Source organism: Oryctolagus cuniculus, chromosome 18 (genome assembly GCF_964237555.1).
Source record: "Oryctolagus cuniculus chromosome 18, mOryCun1.1, whole genome shotgun sequence".
In the NCBI taxonomy this organism is placed as follows: domain Eukaryota; kingdom Metazoa; phylum Chordata; class Mammalia; order Lagomorpha; family Leporidae; genus Oryctolagus; species Oryctolagus cuniculus.
In genome coordinates, this window is record NC_091449.1 from 10,311,039 (window position 1) to 10,330,002 (window position 18,964).

At 54.0% G+C, this 18,964-nt stretch overlaps 1 protein-coding gene across 1 annotated transcript in view; it reads right to left on the reverse strand.

Annotated features, from left to right (window-relative positions):
* The window catches only part of SAE1 (SUMO1 activating enzyme subunit 1), a 67,041-nt gene that overhangs the window by 2,275 nt on the left and 45,802 nt on the right, over nt 1-18,964 (reverse strand). The window contains exons 7-8 of the mRNA XM_051837389.2: nt 7,540-7,684; nt 1,415-1,484 (exon numbers count right to left, since the gene is read on the reverse strand). Of these exons, the coding sequence (XP_051693349.2) occupies nt 1,415-1,484; nt 7,540-7,684 (215 nt within the window). The remainder of the gene's footprint in view (nt 1-1,414; nt 1,485-7,539; nt 7,685-18,964) is intronic.

An 18,964-nucleotide genomic window follows, 5' to 3' on the forward strand; every position in this document is an offset into this window, starting at 1 on the left:
CAGGGTGAACGCGGGGCAAAGGTAAAGAGCTTCCCAAGCCAGATGGGGCAGGAGGAGATTCCAAACACACCCAGCCCCGAGAATGCGGAGTACTCTGGCTATCTGGGTAAACAGAAACAAGATGCTGGCTGACAGCTGTCCCCGGCAGGCAGCGACGAGGGGGCAGCACTCGGGCCGGGATGCGGAGAGGCCACAGTGAACAATGGGGTCAAGGCCACCTGTCCCAACCTGCCATCTCCATCCCACACGCAGAGCCCGAGGAGCAGCTTCAACTGGACACATGGAAGTGAGGCTGAGGGGCAGGGACGGGGCCTTGGCTCCACACCAGGCCTCCGGGCAGCAGTGCCACTGAGGGGCACGGCGTCAGAAGGCCGATGGCTTGGGTTCCTGTGGGCGGGAGGAGCTGCGAGAAAATGAACTGACCCATGTGAAGAACACGCTCTTGGCGCGGGACGCAGTGGGCCTGCAGTAAATGCCACCTTCTTGCCAGCAGCCGCGTCGGTCCAGGCTACAAGACCTGTGCGCCACCCCCACCCCCACCCCCACCCCGTGTCCTGCAGAGTCCGCCGCAGGCTCCCCGTCCTTCCTCAGTGCCCCCGTCATGGACGCAGGCTAGACCCGAGCACAGGAGAATCTGGTTCAGGTAGAAGGATCAGGAAAGAAGACGGGGAAAGGAGCCTTAGGAAGACAGTGAGACGATGAACGTGAGTCACACATCCTGAGAGCAAATGTACAGAGTCCAAGGCCAGGTGGTGAGAGCTGGGCCTCTGCACACGTGGACACGGGCCAGGCCCAACCCCACCCCAGGAGGAAAAGGGCAAATGCTTACTGCACGTCCCCTAAAAAGCAAAGTGAACAGCTCTTGGCAATATTAAAGTCCCCACAGAAATAAAAACATCCAGGGCGGAGCTACAGTTAACAGCCCGAGTGCTCTGTAAGAGGCTCAGGAGGCGGTGCTACCGGTCAGGGGACGTGAGGACAACCGTGGTCACGGGCGCCCTGCAGAGCCTGGGGGCTCCACAGCCGTCGCTCCTCCTCCTCCCCTACAAACACTATGGTGTGTGGGTTACGCAGAGAGGGCTCTGGAGCCATGGTGATGGAGGCAGAGCGGTCAGGAGCACAGGCTCTGCAGTCCTCAGCGTGCCCCTCTTACAGGGGGACGGCGAGCAGAAGTGCTGCTGGCTGGAATCCTAAGCGCCAGACAGCAAACAGGTATCGTCAGGGGACAGGAGGGAGCACCTTAAATCACCACGTCCTACTCGAGGCTCAGCCAGGAGCAGGACTTCGGGGTAACTTGTGTTCTGGCCATGTGGATGGGGCACACAAGGACGAGGGGGTCACAGAAGGCAGGCTGGGGTCTCTCCGCCGGCAGGCACCGAGGGCCAACTCTCCTCTGCTCCCCAGTGACTTTTACCTTCACAATTTCCTGTGCCAAGATCCCGCCAACCACCGCGCACACAGGGGCCATCTCGGAGAAGCAGTACCTACGAGACGAGACGGGACAAGCAAAACACACACTGAGATGACCTTGAGATGACCTCTGGAAGGCTTAAAACCTCTCCTGATTCGGACAGCAATGCCGGTGCTGGCTTCTAGCAGGGACAATGAATTCTGATCGGGGGGGGGGGGGGGGGTGGCGCGCAGCCACACGTGGTGGGAAAGACCTCGGAACTCTGGCCAGAAGGAGCTCTTCAACAACACTTCATTATTTTTTAATTGAAGGAAAGACTCTGTGCTTCCTAAAAATAAGGCCCTCTGAAACATCAGACGTCTCAGTGCCCGGACACATTCTCCCAATTCTCCTCTTACCCAAGGTGGGCGGTGGGTCCTGCACGCTCTCCCAGACACACGTCAGGGAGCAGGCCTGTGTTAACATGCAGGAGCCACGGGAAACCTGCCACCTGCAACTGAAGCTCAGGGCGGAAGGTGTCCTCACGGCCCACACGGAAACGATGGGGCAGCCGCGGCACAGACGTCGGTGGATACTGTCACCACCCAATCGCCCACATGGACAGCAGAACACTGCCGCCGAGGTGAGAGAGGAAGTGTGCTCTGCCAGCTGCCACCCAGAACACAAAGGCAGCTACGACCTGAGCAGACTGGAAGCCAGAGAAGGGAGGGGAGCTCCCTAAGGAACCCTACCGCCAGGGCGCCACCTCCAAACTCCCCAGGGTGGGCACACCCTTCTAGATGCATGCATTTTTTTTTTTTTAAAGACTCACCCATTTATTTGGAAGGCAGAATGACAGAGAGAGTGAAGACAAGAACCTGGAACTGGAACTGCACCCGGGTCTCCCACATGGGTGACAGGGGCCAGCTTCCACTGCCTTCCCAGGCACATTAGCAGGGAGGGAGCTGGATCAGAAGTGGAGTGGCAGGGACTCGAACTGGAATTCATGGGAATGCTGGCCTTGCAGGCGGTGGCCTAACCCACAGCACAACCCCAGCCCCGCTTCACACGTATTTCTAGTCACTTCCTGAAGAGGCAGTGTCTGTATCCTTCTGAAAGACGTGCTCCTGAGTAGAAAGCGGGTAGGGGCAGGGCAGGGCAGGGCAGGAATCCAGGCCCTCTGCTGTGGCACGTGCACGTCCGAAGTGGCCATCTCAACCACGATGCCGAGTGCTGCACCCTTTTCAAGTCTTTCTTGCTAACAGTGAATTGTGGAACCGTGGTTAAGAGTCCATTACTCAGCGCCAATCCAGCTACCTCCCTCTGCACCCAGGAAGGCAGCAGATGACGACTCAAGGACTTGAGTCCCTACCACCCATGTGGGACCTGGATGGAGGGAGTTCTGGGCTCCTGACTGTGGCCAGGCCCAGGTCTGGCTATTGTGAGCCTTTGGCTATCACAGAGTACAGACAGTTCAATATTTAAAAGGGGAAAAAATGGGCCAGGGCTGTGCAGCAGCTGGTTAAGTCGCTGCCTGGAACACCAGCATCCCATATGAGTGCTAGTTCAAGTCCCAGAAGCTTCACTTCCTACCCAGCTCCCTGCTATGCCCTGGGAAGGCAGTGGAAGACGGCCCAAGTGCTTGGCACCCCAACAGCTATGTGGGAGACCCGGATGGAGATCCTGGGTCCTGGCTTCAACCTGACCCAATCCTGGCCGATAGACATTTGAGTTTCTGAGCAGATGCAAAGATCTCTCCCCCTCACCCCCCACGCCCTGCTCTCTGTAACTCTTTCAAATAAATCAATCTTTTTTCAAGTAAGTAAACAGAGAAAAGTCTGTGGGGTTGGATGCTGTTGTGTTAGCAGTAACAGGGGTGGTGAATGACTCTTGCTTTTATACTTCCTGGAGATGGGCATCTGTCACTCATAAAAGGCAATAAAGAAAAGCAATAAAGCTTCCTGAAAGGAGAAAAGCAAGCTCGGGGAGAGCGAGCGCTCGCAGCACATGAAGGCGAGCACGGCTTGTGCACGGCCTTCCCGCTCGGCCGCAGCGCTGGGCGATGGGTGCGGGCAGCTCAGCTGCGAGGCGGCGGCTCACTGCCTGGCTGGCATCCCGATCCCTCTCAGCCATTGTGCCGCCTGTCCACAGACAGACGTCAAGAGGCTATCAAACACCTCTTACTTAGAAGGCAATAGAGCAGAACACCTGAGTACACGGACCAGCCGTGGAGAAACACTCTCCACACGGACACAGGGCAGGCGAGGAAAACACTCTGGAGAGAAACCAGCCGGAAGCGTGGTAGGCTGTGGCTTGCTGTTTCTGGGCAGCAGGGTCTTGAACTCTGCTGGCTGGCGATGCACGGCCAACAATGCATCACTCTTAAATGCCCAAATCAGTCCCTCAGCTGACCTGCACGGCCGGGTACTCAGTGGCCAGCCTGGCTGGGTCTGTCAGAACAAAGCCTGCAGAACCTGGTTCTTCCTTCTTTCCACTGTGGAGCAAGGAGCAGGCCACGCTTGGTTCTTGCACACCGGGCCTTCCTCCAGGAGTGCCCAGCTGAGTGAGTGTGAGACTCCGACCGCAGCCACGCCTGCAGTGTCACCTACTGCTGACACTCAAGAACGATGCTTATTTTCCAATGAAGGCTTCTTGGCCCAATGACCAGTGCTGGCCCGAAATCAGGTGGGTTTGCTAGGGTCTGAATGAGGTTCTCAGCCAGAAGCGGAGAAAGAAGAAGGGAGGCAGATGTTGTGCTAGACTGGAATAAACTACTGCCTGTGACGCCGGCATCCCACATCAGGGCACTGGTTTGAGTCCTGGCTACTCTGCTGCCCACTGATACACTTGGGAAGGCAGAAGGTGCCCAAGTATTTGGGCCCCTGCCACCCATGCTGAAGACCTGGGTGGAGCTCCTGGCTCCTGGCCTCAGCCTGGCCCTGACCTGGCTGTTGCAGCCATTTGGGGAGTGAATCAGTGGGTAGAGCATCTCTCTCTCTGCCAGTCTGCCTCGTAAGTTGGTCAGCCAGCCAGTCAGCACATGAATAAATCAATATATATATATATATATTTTTTTTTGGACAGGCAGAGTGGACAGAGAGAGAGGTAGAGACAGAGAGAGAGGTTGTACTTTACCATTGGTTCACCCTCTAATGGCCGCTGCAGCCAGCACGCTGCGGCCGGCGCACCGGCCTAGTGAGCCGCGGCACTGGCCAATAAATCAATGTTAAAAAAAAAAATAAATAAAAGACTGAGATAGACTTTACTGTGGAAAAGCAACCCAGGAAGTGTGCTGTTGCCAGAGACTAGCTGCGAGGTGAGACCTGAGGTAGCCTCTTGGTTGGCTACTTACTCAACCTTGGGCCTGTTTCTTCATTTAAACAGTAACATGCAACTCAAGGACTTTTCCTACGATGAATGCAGCTGTTGTAGGTAAAGTGTAGGAAGTCTGTGATGCTACTGATATTACACAACCCCAGAACTTACTAGCCTTTCACCTATAACAATGAGTTGTTGCTGGCCAGCGCTGTGGCTCACTAGGCTAATCCTTAGCCTGCGGCGCCAGCACACCGGGTTCTAGTCCTGGTTGGGGCACCAGATTCTGTCCTGGCTGCTCCTCTTCCAGTCCAGCTCTCTGCTGTGGCCCGGGAGGACAGTGGAGGATGGCCCAGGTGCTTGGGCCCTGTACCCGCATGGGAGACCAGGAGGAAGCACCTGGCTCCTGGCTTTGGATTGGTGCAGCGCGCCAGCCACAGCGCGCTGGCTGTAGCAGCCATTTGGGGGGTGAACCAATGGAAGGAAGACCTTTTGCTCTGTCTCGCTCTCACTGTCTAACTCTGCCTGTCAAAAAAAAAAAAAAAAAAAAAGAGTTGTTGGGGCTGGCATTGTAGCATAGTGGGTAAAGCCTTGGTCTGTAGTGTCTGCATCCCATATGGGCACCAGTTTGAGTCCCAGCTGCTCCACTTCTGATCCAGCTCCCTGCTGTGGCCTGGGAAAGCAGTGGAAGATGGCCCAACTCCTTGGGCCCCTGCACCCAAGTGGGAGACCCGAAGAAGCTCTTGGCTCCTGGCTTCGGATCAGCCCAGCTCTGGCTGCTGCAGCCATTTGGGGAGTGAACTGGAATATGGAAGACCTCTCTCTCTCTCTGACTCTCCCTCTCACTTTCTCTCTAACTCTACCTTTCAAATAAACAAATAAATCTTAACAAAAACAAAAACTTAAGGGGACCAGCGCTGTGGTGCAGCGGGTAAAGCTGTTGCCTGCAGTGCCGGCATTTCATATGATGCCAGTTTGAGTCCAGGCTACTCCACTTCCGGTCCAGCTCTGCGCTGTGGCCTGGGAAAGCAGTGGAAGACAGCACAAGTCCTTGGGCCCCTGCACCCATGTGGGAGACCCAGAAGAAGTTCCTGGCTCCTGGCTTTGGATCGGCTCAGCTCTGGTCATGGTGGCCATTTGGGGAGTGAACCAGCGGATGGAAGACCCCTCTGTCTCTCTCTGCCTCTCAAATAAATAAATAAGTAAAATTTTAAAAATGAGCTGTTACGAGGATTAAGAAACAACACATGTACAAAGGACCTTCAAAAAGTTCAAGGAAAAATGCATATTATGAAAAAATTATCCAGGACTTCAAAATTTTCTGCACCAAAACAAACTTCTCCTTTAATGCCATCTTCCACTTAGTTGTTAGAAGTACTCTTGGGCCGGCGCCGCGGCTCACTAGGCTAATCCTCCGCCTAGCGGCGCCGGCACACCGGGTTCTAGTCCCGGTTGGGGCGCCGGATTCTGTCCCGGTTGCCCCTCTTCCAGGCTAGCCCTCTGCTGTGGCCAGGGAGTGCAGTGGAGGATGGCCCAGGTGCTTGGGCCCTGCACCCCATGGGAGACCAGGAAAAGCACCTGGCTCCTGGCTCCTGGCTCCTGCCATCGGATCAGCGCGGTGCGCCGGCCGCAGCGGCCATTGGAGGGTGAACCAACGGCAAAAGGAAGACCTTTCTCTCTGTCTCTCTCTCTCTCACTGTCCACTCTGCCTGTCAAAAAAAAAAAAAAAAAAAAAAAGAAGAAGTACTCTTGTATATAACACAACTACCTCTGAGGGAATATGCTTGGCTCAGTGGGTTAACTGCCACTGGAGACGCCCACGTCCAGCAGCAGAGGGCCTGGGTTCAAGCCCTAACTCTACTCTCAACTGCAGCGTCCTGCTAATGTGCACCCTGGAGGCAACAGGTGGCAGCTCCAGTGCTTGGGTCCTTGACATCCACATGGGAGACCCAGACTGAGTTCTAGAGACTCTCGGCCCAGTTCTGGAGGAGCCAGGCATCTGGGGAGTGCATCAGGAATGAAGGATCCCTGCCTCTCCGCATTTCAAATAAAACGATTAAAAAAAAAAAAAAAAAAAAAGCTAACGCCCCCTCCCATCCAATGACTGATTCCTAACAGCTGCTCTAATATGGCAGGGTAGAGCTGAGGAAGCCCCAAAGACAAGGGAAGGGATGGCGAGTGAGCAGAGGAGCCCAGGCCACGAGGAGGGGGGAGGGGGCTCCCGACCACCTCACACCTGGTCTTCTGCAGTCAAATCCTAAGCCGGACTGAGGATGACCAAAGACTGTCAGTGGCCTTAGGTGGAGGCATTTCAGTGTTCAAGTCGGAGAGGATGCTGGGAGTATGATGTGCTTGCTGTTCAGGGGACAAACTGACAGGCTCTCCCTGGAGGGTAAAGCAGCAGAACGATGCCACGGAAACTATATCCTTTGGGCCCAGCAGCTCTCTATGAATTTAACCCGCATTTGCTCCCACACACGTGACAAGGTCAGGCACTGCAGCACTGGGCACAATCCGAGTGAACAGGTGACTGCCTCCCATACAGAAGTACTATCCAGCTGTGTGCATGCGAGAGAGAGAGAGAGAGAGAGAGAGAGAGAGAGACACAACTATGGCCTCTGCAAGCATCCCTCAAGGATCACGAGAACATGCAAAGTCAGAACAGCACCTACACATCTTCCATGGCCTGGAATTTTGAACCTCATGAATAAAAATACACATCGAGAAACTGGACGTGGCAGCTGGCAGAATGCAGCAAATAGGGTTCTCCCCAGGGCCTGGTCTCAGTGAAGGCAAACAGTGAGAGCAGATACTCGCCCACCAGGGAGCCCCACCTGACGAAGTCGTCGGGCAGCAGGTCAGCACTGACGCCCAGCGAGTCCAGCACGTCGTTTCGGATCTGCAGCAACAGCTCAGCATCTTCCCCGCGCGTGGCAGAGCCAGGGTCTCTTCCTTTATCCGTGCGGAATTTCAGGAGCACTGCGCAAGGGGAAGAGAAGGTGCCTTATAAAGCAGTCTTTTGTATAATGATTGCTGTAAAACTGTCACTCTGCAGAAGTATATTCATAAAATAAACGCCATGTGAAATACCATTTCATTTATCCAACACACACACAGGGACGCACACTAGTAACTACGAAAGCAACTAAAGTTCCCGTGGGAAGTGCTACCGGAGTGTAAGGGGCACCTGACGCCCTGGCCGGAGGAGGCAGCCACGGAGTCAGGTGAGTGTGTTTGCAGGGGAGAGGGCAGTGGAGGCGTCCAGCAGACGGGCAAGGCCTGCCACCAGCCAGGCCAGAGGTCAGGCGTGGGAGGCACACATTTCAGGCAGCGGTTCAAAGGGCTGCTTCAGCCAGAAGGGCAGGCCAAATACCAAGACCCGTCAGACAGGCAGTCACTACAAACAAAACCTCCCTGAACTGCATACTATGTCAACTTCCAGGAACGGCATGTTTCATTTTTGTTGTGATCCGGAAGCCAGGTTCGGGTGATGGCTGCAAATTAGAGCTACTGTGCAAGGAGACCCCACCAAGGTGAGAACTTTTAGCCTAAACACAGAGACGGGGACATTCTGATTAGAACAGAGCACCATCTGCTGCCAGTGCGCCTTGTCCACAAGTCACCTGTGCTTCAGGTGGGTGGGCATTCTTGCATTCTTGGTCTCTGCGTGCTCTCCCAAGGCAGGGGCACAGCTGGCCTGCAGCGTCTCTTAGGGCAGCGCTCTGTCTCCCCCAGCACACACGGCTGCATCACAGCAGGAGGAGGGACATGGGGAGCAGCTTCTACGCCAAGCGCTGATGCCCTGAGACTACACTTTGCAGCCAGAGGGGGCTTTACAGTTCACAAAGCACTTTCATCTTAAGTCTCATCAATATCTAACTTACAGAGCAAACTTATGGGGTCAGTGTTGTGGCATCCCATACAGGTGTCAGTTCGAGCCCTAGCTGTTCCACTTCTGATCCAGATCCCTGTTAATGTGCCCAGGAAAGCAGCAGAGGATGGCCCAAGTGCTTGGGCCCCTGCACCCATGTGGGAGACCCAGAAGAAACTCCTGGCTTTGGATCAGCCACGCCCTGGCCCCAGCTGTCGTGCCCATTTGGGGAGTGAACCTGCAGATGGAAAACCTCACTCCCTGTTTCTCCCTATGTAATTCTGCCAGGAAATCTTTAAAAGACAACTCGCATGCTGGCTCGCAGGGCTCTGCTGCCACTAGAATGCACCGCCTAGCTCTGCAGATGTGCTCCTGCATAAACAAAAGCCATCAAGTAACGTGCAGAAAGGGGGGCCCGAGGGACACTGTTCCCCGCGGGAATCGAGCTCCGTCCCCAACACCACAGACATCAGGCATCCTCAGCAAGTGCAGTCAAGGCAGAAGGTACTTGGATCAGTGGAAGCAAGGGTGATGGCTCCTGCTGTCCATCACTCCTGAGAGGCTGGGCAACAAGGCCTGGAACGTGTATCAGCGTCACCACAGCAGGTGCCAACCAAGGTCCATGGGCCCAGCAGAAACCAAGTGAAGCAGCTTGCCTTCACGTGCCTGGGGCAGCGGGTGGTGGCAGGAGCCCCACGCCGGCTCCCTCCCGGCGATTCTCACTTCAGCATCACTGGGACAGAAGCACGAGAGCCCGGGAAGCGTGGGTCATCTTTTCAGTGCTCCTCACAAAGCTTTCCATCTTTTGGTTAGGAAACAGCTGTGGGAGCAAGGCCCAAGTGTTGCAGCGCCTGCTGGGAGCCAGCACCCCTCACCTGCATGAGCACCCATCTTCACGACAGCCTGGAGAGGCGGCTGAGCGCTGTCACCTGCCTACTCCACAGCCGAGGAATCCCAAGCTCAGAGACGTTCAGTGACTTGCAGAAACATCAACTCAGCTCTGCTGCAGCCCTGCAGGACAGGACCATGCAGAAGTGCAGCCCCCACCTAGGAGGGCCCTGGACATTCTGTGAGGCACTGTCCAGACGCCCTGCCCTCTCTCAGTGGTTCATGTGTGGTAAGGCACTAGCTCCACGAGTGAGAAGTGGGGGCAGAGTCGTAGGAAACCTGCGCACCTATCTCCGGTGACAGGCTTCATCTCGGAACCGAGACGACACTCGGGCGGAGGCGGCTGCCCCGCCGTGGCCTGGGCCCCTGGTCTGCTCCTGGTGCTCTGCAGCTTGCCTGGCCCTGGCCCGGCAGCCTGGCACCGCGCACATACCTCGCTGACCACATCTGAAGTCCTCTTAGGCATTCTGGGAAGGGGGCCAGGCAGTCGGCCACTTATTTGTAGCAAAGCAAACAGAAGCTGTCTTTTTCACTCTTTTCTGAATGTCAGCATTCCAGTTAGTAGGGCTGGAAGTGGTGGGAGAAACCCATGTTCTAGGAAGGCGGCAGCCTCAGGACTGACCCTAGCCCCTGACAAGTCCTTGCTTATTAAATTCCCCCCTTTGTTCTGCTTCCCATCGCTCCCAAACAGCAGACACACACACACCACTGTTGACTGTGCATTTCTGAAAAGCTCCTCCCCACCAGCCTACGCGTTAGAAAACCGTCCTTTGAAGATCAAACCCTGTTAGGGACGGGGAGCTGCTCTGCCAAGACATGACGCATCGAATCGTATCAAAACACTGAGCAAAATCAGGGCCGCAGCCTGGATGAACTTCATCTGGACCTTTTCATTAACTCAGGCTGCTGGCGTCTGGGGGTGCCATCCGTGCCCAGGCTCGGGACTGCCCTTGTCATGCACAAGGCACACATTGAGAGAGCGAAATCACGTATTGAGAAACAGTCTATATGTGATCGCAACACCTCCCCCCACCCCGCCCCTTTAAAGCTTTATTTATTTATTTGAGAGGTAGGGTTACAGACAGAGAAGGAGACACAGAGAGGTCTTCCACACGCTGGGTCACTCCCCAAATGGCCACACGGCCAGAGCTGGGCTGATCCAAAGCCAGAAGCCAGGAGCTTCTTCCAGGTTTCCCTCGTGGGTGCAGGAGCCCAAGGACTTGGGCCATCTTCTACTGCTTTCCCAGGCCATAGCAGAGAGCTGGATCAGAAGAGGAGCAGCCTTGGCCGGCGCCGCAGATCACTAGGCTAATCCTCCACCTTGCGGCGCCGGCACACCGGGTTCTAGTCCCGGTCGGGGCGCCGGATTCTGTCCCGGTTGCTCCTCTTCCAGGCCAGCTCTCTGCTGTGGCCCGGGAGTGCAGTGGAGGATGGCCCAAGTGCTTGGGTCCTGCACCCCATGGGAGACCAGGAGAAGCACCTGGCTCCTGCCATCGGATCAGCACAGTGCACCGGCCGCGGAGGCCATTGGAGGGTGAACCAACAGCAAAGGAAGACCTTTCTACCTTTCTCTCTGTCTCTCTCTCTCACTATCCACTATGCCTGTTCAAAAAAAAAAAAAAAAAGAAGAAGAGGAGCAGCCTGGACTTGAACTGGTGTCCATATGGGATGCTGGCAATGCAGGCATAGTTTAACCTACTATGCCACTGTGCCGATCCCTGCAATACCATCTTTGCCCAAAAAAAGCGAACATTCAAATTCAAATTTAATCAAAATCCAGAATATCAGATTAGTGTTATAAGAAATTTAGAAAACAGTATCATTAATCACTATTCCTTTAAACTTGTTCTTGTATTTAAATCCTGTGATTATGTCTAAGGCTACCAAGCCACCCCTCCCTAGTATTTTAATAGGAAGAAAATATAGTCAGTGTCACAAATTAGCCCCCAATCCATCTGCTGTCCTCAGAAACAGCTCTCCTGGGGGTGGGGTGGGATTCTCAATGAAAACCTCATTTGCCTGACTGCTGCCCAAAGCTTTTCTCGCCAGACAGTCTTGGCCCTGGCCTCCCTGGCTCTCCCCAGCCCAGCACGCACTCTCCCCGAGGCTGCTCACTTAGTGCAGACTCATTATCTCTGGGAACAGCCTGGAAACCCGCTTCACTCCCGAATTACATCTACTTCCAGGAAAAAGCAAATAGAACACTCTGGGTCTGGCATTTACTCAACTGGTCTCTCAATAAATATATTCTGGGACAGGCCTTTTCTCAGCAGTTAGGATGCCCACGTCTTCCATCAGAGTGCCTGGCTTCAGCGCTGGCTCTGGCTCCTGACTCCAGCTTCCTTGTTAGTGCAGACCCCGGCAAGTAGTGGTGATGGCTCCAACAACTGGGCTCCTGCCACCCACATGGGAAACTTGGACTGAGTTTTCTGGCTCCTGGCTCTGGCCAGGCCCAGTCCTTGTCATTCTGGGCACTTGGGAGAATGAGCCAGTGGATAGGAGTTTGCTCTGTCTGCCTCTCAAATAAATCAAATAATCTTTAAAAACGGAAACAAAAGGCCGGCGCCGCAGCTCACTAGGCTAATCCTCTGCCTAGCGGCCCCGGCACACCGGGTTCTAGTCCCGGTTGCCCCTCTTCCAGGCCAGCTCTCTGCTGTGGCCAGGGAGTGCAGTGGAGGATGGCCCAGGTGCTTGGGCCCTGCACCCCATGGGAGACCAGGAAAAGCACCTGGCTCCTGGCTCCTGCCATCGGATCAGCGCGGTGCGCCGGCCGCGGCGGCCAATGGAGGGTGAACCAACGGCAAAGGAAGACCTTTCTCTCTGTCTCTCTCTCACTGTCCACTCTGCCTGTCAAAAAAAAAAAAAAAAAAAAAAAAAAGAACTGAAACAAAATATTTTTTTTTTTTTTTTTTTTTTGACAGGCAGAGTGGACAGTGAGAGAGAGAGACAGAGAGAAAGGTCTTCCTTTGCCGTTGGTTCACCCTCCAATGGCCGCCGCGGCCGGCGCGCTGCGGCCGGCGCACCGCGCTGATCCGATGGCAGGAGCCAGGAGCCAGGAGCCAGGTGCTTTTCCTGGTCTCCCATGGGGTGCAGGGCCCAAGCACCTGGGCCATCCTCCACTGCACTCCCGGGCCACAGCAGAGAGCTGGCCTGGAAGAAGGGCAACCGGGACAGAATCCGGCGCCCCGACCGGGACTAGAACCCGGTGTGCCGGCGCCGCTAGGCGGAGGATTAGCCTAGTGAGCCGCGGCGCCGGCCGAAACAAAATATATTTTGAACAATGCCTTTGAGAGCGACAGAGAATTCTGTAATTTTAGAACATTTCACAAGGGTGGCCAATAAAATGACACAGGAGCTTCAAAATGTGCCAGTTAGCAAAGGAGCCCTGAGACGGAGCCCTGGAATGCAAGCAGGGGCCCTGTCCACAGCCAGTCTCCCCATCACTGTCCTCAAGGCGTTCCAGCTCCCCCAAAATACGTAACCTTGCTGTCCACTGCATACTCATCAAGTTCACAGTCTTCAGTCTACAGTTTACAAAGCTCACCCCGGGTCTGGAGTTTTGCACATGAAGGCAGCACACTGCAGCGCTGCAGCTGGACCAGCCACTCTGCTGCTTTCCCACTCACCATGACCTTGGGCATTCTGCTGGCAGTGACAACAACCCTGATCCTGCCTTGTAAAATGGGAACCGAAGGTCTTACTCATGGGGCGTCAGGCCTCCATGAACAGTTTGGAATAGAGTACCTGGGACAGTGCCTGGGATGTGAGCACCTGATGAGCTAGTGCTCCAGAGAGGTCACTACTCTGACACAACAGCCACAACCCAGCTCTCATGCGCCTTGGAGACCAGGATCCACTTGTTCTGGTGGACACAGACACCTGTGCTGACATTACACATTCGACTGTGTTACTGCTAATTTGGCTACGAGCTCTAGACCAAGCCCAACTTGGCTCTCACCGTCTCCTGACACTGACCTCCCAGGCGCTCTGTGCTTCCCCTTCACGCTTCCCCTGGTTTGTGACTGCATTCAAGGCTGGGAATCTGCAAGGAAGGGCAATCTCATCTGCTCCACAGGGCACAGGCCCTCTCTGCTTTCCTCCCCACTCCACACCTAGCAGAGCTTGCCCTGGGGCAGGCAGTGAAAACACACCTGTCACACGGGAAGCCTCAGGGCCTGGGAAACTAGGGTGGACTGCACTGCGAGACACACAGGGAAGATCCACTGTGCATCCTGTCTGCCCCAGGAGGGAGATGAGAGAGCAGGCCTGCTGGGCCACCCATCTGAGGGTCAGAGATGGGAAGCAGCTGGGCTGGGGAAGGCAGGCACAGTTCACGGAAGCCACCATGCGTCTGACTTCTTCATCCTTTTATTCATGGCATCTGGACACGTGATTAGCTCAACTCCACATAGCTCTCCTTTGCTTACCTTACTCACAATTTCCTCTTTAATCCAGAAACTGTATGTTCCTGATGGACATGTATTCTTTCATGAATCCCATAAACATTTCCTAATCGCCTGCTATCCCCACCCAGTGCTTAGCTGTGCTAGGGTCCCAGAAGTGACTCAGACAGCCCCAGGCCCTGCCCTGGGCACACTTGGAAGCACCTCTCTGCGGCCACGGCCATGGGGACTTTGGACCCCTGAGACCTACTTGGAAATACCCCTAAGTGGGCTCCCATTCATGCCCCCCTTCCTCTTCTCCGATGAATCTGCCCTATGACCTCATCGCATATCAGCTCAGAACAGAAAAAGAAGCGGTCTCTTGTAATTTGCATCCCACTCTTTCTGCAGAGTCTAGGGCAGCCGATGAAAGCTGTCGCCGGGAGAGGGGAGAGTACTACTTCTCCAAAATGACCTCAAAACAAGATGCCTTTTTTGCCTACCAAATCACAGGCAGGGATGACACTCAACCCGAACCACTGAAGCAGAAGGACCTGCACCCTCACGCAGAGATCAGTGGACCACACGAAAATGTGGTATTTATGAAGATGTTTACAAAAGGTCACAGACCTTGACCAACAACTGAATTGTGCACAAATGTCCACTGCCAAGTCACACGTACCACAGGAAATCTGGAAACAATCCCATTACCAATAGGCTACACTGAACATGATATGGCTTTTTTTTTTAATGTAGTTATTTGAGAGGTAGAGTTACAGATACACAGAGAGACAGTGAGAGAGAGAGAGAGAGAGAGAGAGAGAGAGAGAGAGAGAGAGAGAGAGAATGAGAGTGAGAGCACACTCTTCCATGCTCTGGTTTACTCCCCAAATGGCTGCAATGGCCGGAGCTGGGCTGATCTGAAGCCAGGAGTCAGGAGCTTTTTTTTTTTTTTTTTTTTTTTTTAAGGAGAGTGTGAGAGAGATCGAGAGAGAGTGAAAGACAGAGAGAGAGAGGTCAAGAGGGGTCGAGAGACAAAGAGAGAGATCGAGAGGTTGTTTTTTTTTTTAATTTTATTTATTTATTTATTTTTGACAGGCAGAGTGGACAGAGAGAGAGAGAGAGACAGAGAGAAAGGTCTTCCTTTGCCGTTGGTTCACCCTCCAATGGCCACCACGGCCGGCACGCTGCAGCCGGCGCACCGCGCTGATCCTATGGCAAGAGCCAGATACTTATCCTGGTCTCCCATGGGGTGCAGGGCCCAAGCACTTGGGCCATCCTCCACTGCACTCCCTGGCCACAGCAGAGAGCTGGCCTGGAAGAGGGGCAACTGGGACAGAATCTGGTGCCCCGACCGGGACTAGAACCCGGTGTGCCAGCGCCGCAACGTGGAGGATTAGCCTAGTGAGCCGCGGCGCTCTTCTGAGCTTCCTAGGAGCTTCTTCTGAGTCTCCTATGTGGGTATGGGGAGCCAAGGACTTGGACTACCTTCTGTTGCATTAGCAGGGAGCTGGCTCCAAAGTAGAGCAACTGGGACTTGAACTGCCACCCATTTGGGATGCCCATGCGGTGGAGGCTTAACCTTCTACACCATAGAGCTGGCCCCTAAAATATTTAAGTAGAGTTCTTAGTCACACTGCCTACAACTTTGGTTAAAGTATGCAAGGTCCTTGAAAGCACAAGTCCCTGCCACTCACGCAGGACACTCAGGTTGTGCCCCTGGCCCAGGGATGGCTGCTTCAGTATTTGGGGAGCAAACCAGCAAATGACCTCCAATGTGGGATGAGGACCTCTTAATTGTTAGGCTAAATGCCCTCTCCTAAAGATGAGTTTAGCTAGGTAAAAATAAAATGACAGAATGAGGTGGGTGTAACTGCTACTGTCCCCATTTAAGGGTTGAGAAAACAGAGGTCTTTGATCACAATGGACTCACAAGTCACCAGGCTGCTACCTCTGCATGACATGGTGACCTGAGGAACACAGGTGAGACAGAAGATTCGCTGGTTCAAAAGAGAAAGAGGGCGGACACTGTGATGCAGTAGGTTAAGCCACCATCTGAAGAGCTGGCCGGCATCCCATATGGGCAGTTTAGGTCCTAGCTGCTTCGGGATCCAGTTCTCTGATAATGTGGAAGATGGCCCAAGTGCTTGGGCCCCTGCACCCGCATCAGAGACCTGGAAGAAGCTCCTGGCTCCTGGCTTCGGATCTGCGCAGCTCTGGCTGTTGTGGCCATTTGAGGAGTGAGTCAGCAGATGGAAGATCTCTCTCTGTGTGTCTCTCCTTCTCTCCTCTGTAACTCTGACTTTCAAATAAATAAATCTTAAAAAAAAAAAAAAAAAAAGGTCATCTTAAATCATTTTGTTCCCCCACCTCAGGGCCCAGCAGTTTACAGTAACTCGGATGTCCCCTAAACAGTATCAGCGGATTCTTGAGCTTGACCCTCTCCTGTAAAGTTGACATCCAGGAGCTCCACACAGGACATCTGCATCTGGTACTGAAGTGCCTGGTTCCGGTCCCCGCGACTCTGCTTCTGATCCAGCTTCCTGCTAATGTGCATGTATAGACCACTGAATGACAGTGCAAGTATTTAAGTCTCTGTATTGGGATTTGGGCTCACTGCAGCTTGGCCCAACCTTGACATTTGGGGAATGAACCAGCAGATGGAACATCTGCCTCTGCATTTCAAAAAAAAATGAGAATAAAATTTACTTTTAAAACAGTATGAAAATACTGTAATTTATAATAAGAAAGGGACCACCCCAAATAACTAAACTGCAGAGGTAAGTGCAGAAGACAAGAATAAAATCCCTCGGGCCACTAGCGAGTGGCCTCACTGCTCAGCTCTGCTAGCCACGCCCCCGGTCACAGAGCTGCTCTGACAGAGCCCTGCACATTCAGACCACCCAGCCTGGTCACAAGCGGCAGGGAGAGAGGGTCTTTTCTCCAGCCCAGCACTTGAGTGGCACATGACCTTGACTCTGGGCATCTGCTGCGCTCTGTCAACTGCTCTTGCCGAGGGAAGACAGCACAGGACATTCCCGTGACTGCTGTCTGACAGTGAGAGAAAAGATGTGAGGTTTTACACAAGAATTGCAGCTGGGCCTAGGGGCCTGCAAGCAGCTCCAACACAGGCTGATGCCAGCGTGGGGGCGAAGGGGGCCTGCACAGAACAAGGCAGGTTGCTGACAATGCTGCCCATTATTGTAATCTGATCTTGCTGGGCCTCAGTTTCCCATCTGAAAAAGTGCAACAAGATAATGTCCTGCGGCTGGCGCTGTGGCTAGCTGGTAAAGCCGCTGCCTGTGGTGCCGGTGTCCCACGTGGGTGCTGGTTTTTTGAGTCCCGGCTGCTCCTCTGGCCGTTGTGGCCAATTGGGGAGTGAACCAGCGTGTGGAAGACCTCTCTCTCTCTCTGCCTCTCCTTCTCTTTGTAACTCTTTCTTTCTTTCTTTTTTTTTTTTTTACAGGCAGAGTGGACAGTGAGAGAGAGAGACAGAGAGAAAGGTCTTCCTTTGCCGTTGGTTCACCCTCCAATGGCCGTCGCGGCCGGCGCACCGCGCTGATCCGATGGCAGGAGCCAGATGCTTCTCCTGGTCTCCCATGGGGTGCAGGGCCCAAGCACTTGGGAAATCCTCCACTGCACTCCCGGCCACAGCAGAGAGCTGGCCTGGAAGAGGGGCAACCGGGACAGAATCCGGCGCCCTGACCGGGACTAGAACCCAGTGTGCCGGCGCCACAAGGCAGAGGATTAGCCTAGTGAGCTGTGGCGCCGGCCTGTAACTCTTTCATTTTTAAAGGAAAAAATGTCCTGAGTTATCTGTGAAGCTCAGACAGAATCACAGTCACAAGGATGTTGTTAGGAATGCCAGCAACTCAAGTCTGCCCAACCACTTCATTGGAGATGCCTAAATGCAGGCCCAGGGGATGACAGCTTTGGCTCATGTTCTGACTCCAGCACTGGGTCTGGTAACGAACAACGCAGCTACTCCAAGCCTCAACTTCCTCACATGAAAATGCAATGAGATGCTATGAAGACTTAATGGGAATGTGCTGTGTGGATCAATGATGATTAATGCACAGCACGTGCCAGGGCGCCATTCAATCCTTCCGGCTCTATGAGGCCGACTGAGCGTCAGGCCTGCTTTTCACGTTCAGGTCGGGAGGAGCTGGTGACCAGCTAGGCTCGAAGCGATGCTGGCTGAGAAGCCCTGGGCACCTCCCCTTCCCTCGCCTCTCCGCTCCTTGCATAGCAGTGCCTTCTTCCTTTCTGAATGACTGTGGTCTCTGTATCGTCTACCGCTGATAAGGCAGTGGTGAGCACACAAACACCAACCACTGCTTTTTTTCTTTCTCCTTAGAAATTATTTTTAAACATCTGTGGTCATGACGGCAGCAAATCAACAAGCAGTCAGCTACTGCCGTTACCAGAAACCTTTCCCTGTGCCGTCTCTTCCTCACCAGTCCCTGTCACTGCTGGACACCAAAAGCCCACCGGGGAACCTGTGCCAAGACAGCCGCGGCTGCGGATGGCCCCATCCACGAAGACCACCAGTTCTGAAAGGAACTGATCACCAAATCCAGCGGGGGCCAAAGACAAAGCCACCGAAAAATCATCAACCAGGGAGGTCAGAGGTCTAATGCGGGGACTGAGGAACGAGGAATCACAGCAAGTTCTCTGAAGTCTTCTAACATAAAAACCCAAACACCCCTATGGAAGTACTTATCAGTACTGAAGCACGCGAAGCAGCCCACGCGGCTCCTAAGGAGGAATGCTGTGCGGCAGGCAACACAGAAACAGTAGTTTCCTCCCAGGCACCTGTATATTTTTACTTAGAAGGTGTCTTACTTTTATCACCTGAAACATGAGAAAACAACTGCTTATAAAGCTCTCAGATACATGATCTTGAGGTTAAAGATTATCATCGCCTCCCCCCGCCATGTTTTTTAACATGAGAAAGCAGAGGCCATGACAAGCGAAGAGACTTGCTCAAGGTCAGGAAGCCAAACACGAGGGGACTTCAGAAAGCTCACGGAGGGAGCAGTGCTGCGGCACAGCGGGTTAAGGTGATACTGTGACACTGGAATCCCATCTCAGAGTAACGTTCCAGTCCTGGCCGCT